General features: G+C 59.1%; 1 protein-coding gene across 1 annotated transcript; it reads left to right on the top strand.

Annotated features, from left to right (window-relative positions):
• Positions 1-486: 486 nt before the first annotated feature.
• On the top strand, positions 487-873 carry LOC105681785. Its single transcript, XM_024371807.1, has one exon. It carries the CDS (start codon positions 487-489, stop codon positions 871-873), a length of 387 nt encoding a protein of 128 aa, XP_024227575.1.
• The last annotated feature ends 475 nt before the right edge of the window (positions 874-1,348 follow it).

The raw sequence follows: 1,348 nt of genomic DNA, 5'->3' as shown, positions 1-1,348 counted from the left end.
TCCGTTGGACTCGCCGTCCGCGTATAGGCCGGTGTGCTTTCTGGACGAGGTGGGCAAGCTATTTGACAGGATAATTGCCACCCGTCTGAAGGCCCATATGTCGGAGCGAGTGCCTGGATGGCACGATAGCCAGTATGGCTTTCGACGCGGTCGCTGGACGGTGGACGCTGTGAAATGAGTGAGGTCCATGGCGGAGGCCATGGTTTCCCGAGAAGGCGTGGCGTTGGCAGTCTTCTTGGACGTCACGAACGCCTTCAACGCCATTCTCTGGGACGGGATTGTGGAGGCCCTGGAACACTTTAAGGTGCCGTCGTATCTCGTTCGTGTCATTCTAGCGTATCTGAGCGACAGATAGGTCGCGTACACCGGCAAAAATGGTGAAGAGAGGAGGCCGGTCGAGCGTGGTGTTCCACAGAGTTCAGTGCTGGGACCCATCCTGTGGATCACGACTTGGTCCTTCGATGTCCTATGTCCCCGGGCACAGGCATGGTGTGCTACGCCGACGATACCTTGGTCCTGGCCGGGGGACGTTGGTGGAACGAGGCCGTGAATCTCACCGGGGCCGCCGTGGCATGCGTAATACGCGTCATTCAGAGGCTCGGCTTGAGCGCGTCGCCAGCAAAGTCCGAAGCCTTGTGGTTCTTCGATCACCACCGTAGAGGAACCTCACCTCCTGGACTGTTTGTGTATATCAACGGAAAAGAAGTCCCGGTGAGATATCAGTTGAAATACCTGGCTCTCACTCCCAGCTACTTCGAGCTCCTGGTTCCAAAGGTGACAGCCGCAGCCAACCCCCTATGCGGCTTACTACCGAACATCGTTGGAGCAGGAGATGGATTTCGCCGACTCTACGAGGGAGTGGTTCGGTCTTGAGTCCTTTACGGGGCCCCTGTATGGGTCGAAGACCTGATGGCGAGTTGTCGCAACTTACTCTTGTTGAGGAGGTTGCATAGGACGACCGCTACCCGCATAGTGAGAGGATATCAAACCATATCTTTCGCTTCGGCGGCTGTGTTGGCGGCGTCCCCTCCGTTCGAGTTGCAGGCCCTTGCGCTCCGACGGGTGTACGAACACCTGAGGGGCCTGGGCTCGGACGGGTGTACCCCGCCCTCCGCCGGCCAGTCGACCCAAGACGTCCGGGAGGAGACGAAACTGAGGGCCGGTCGCCAACTGGGAGGCTTGGAGGGACCGAGGCGGGGTTCCGCCGACATTCAGGTCGACGCAGGTTCTCACTGGCCACGGAGCATTTGGCGAGTACCTGCTAAGGATTCGACGGGAGGGGACTTCCATCCGTCACCACTGCGAGGAAGAGGATGACACGGCGCAGCACACGCTGGAGTTTTGTCCA

The sequence above is a fragment of the Bombus impatiens genome, unplaced genomic scaffold (assembly GCF_000188095.3).
Source record: "Bombus impatiens unplaced genomic scaffold, BIMP_2.2 scf_1996, whole genome shotgun sequence".
NCBI classification, from domain to species: domain Eukaryota; kingdom Metazoa; phylum Arthropoda; class Insecta; order Hymenoptera; family Apidae; genus Bombus; species Bombus impatiens.
This window is presented reverse-complemented; position numbering and strand designations above follow the sequence as displayed.

What these genes read in the sequence shown, in the direction of transcription:
- LOC105681785 (XM_024371807.1), top strand. Translation starts at nt 487, where the DNA reads ATGGTGTGCTACGCCGACGATACCTTGGTCCTGGCCGGGGGACGTTGG.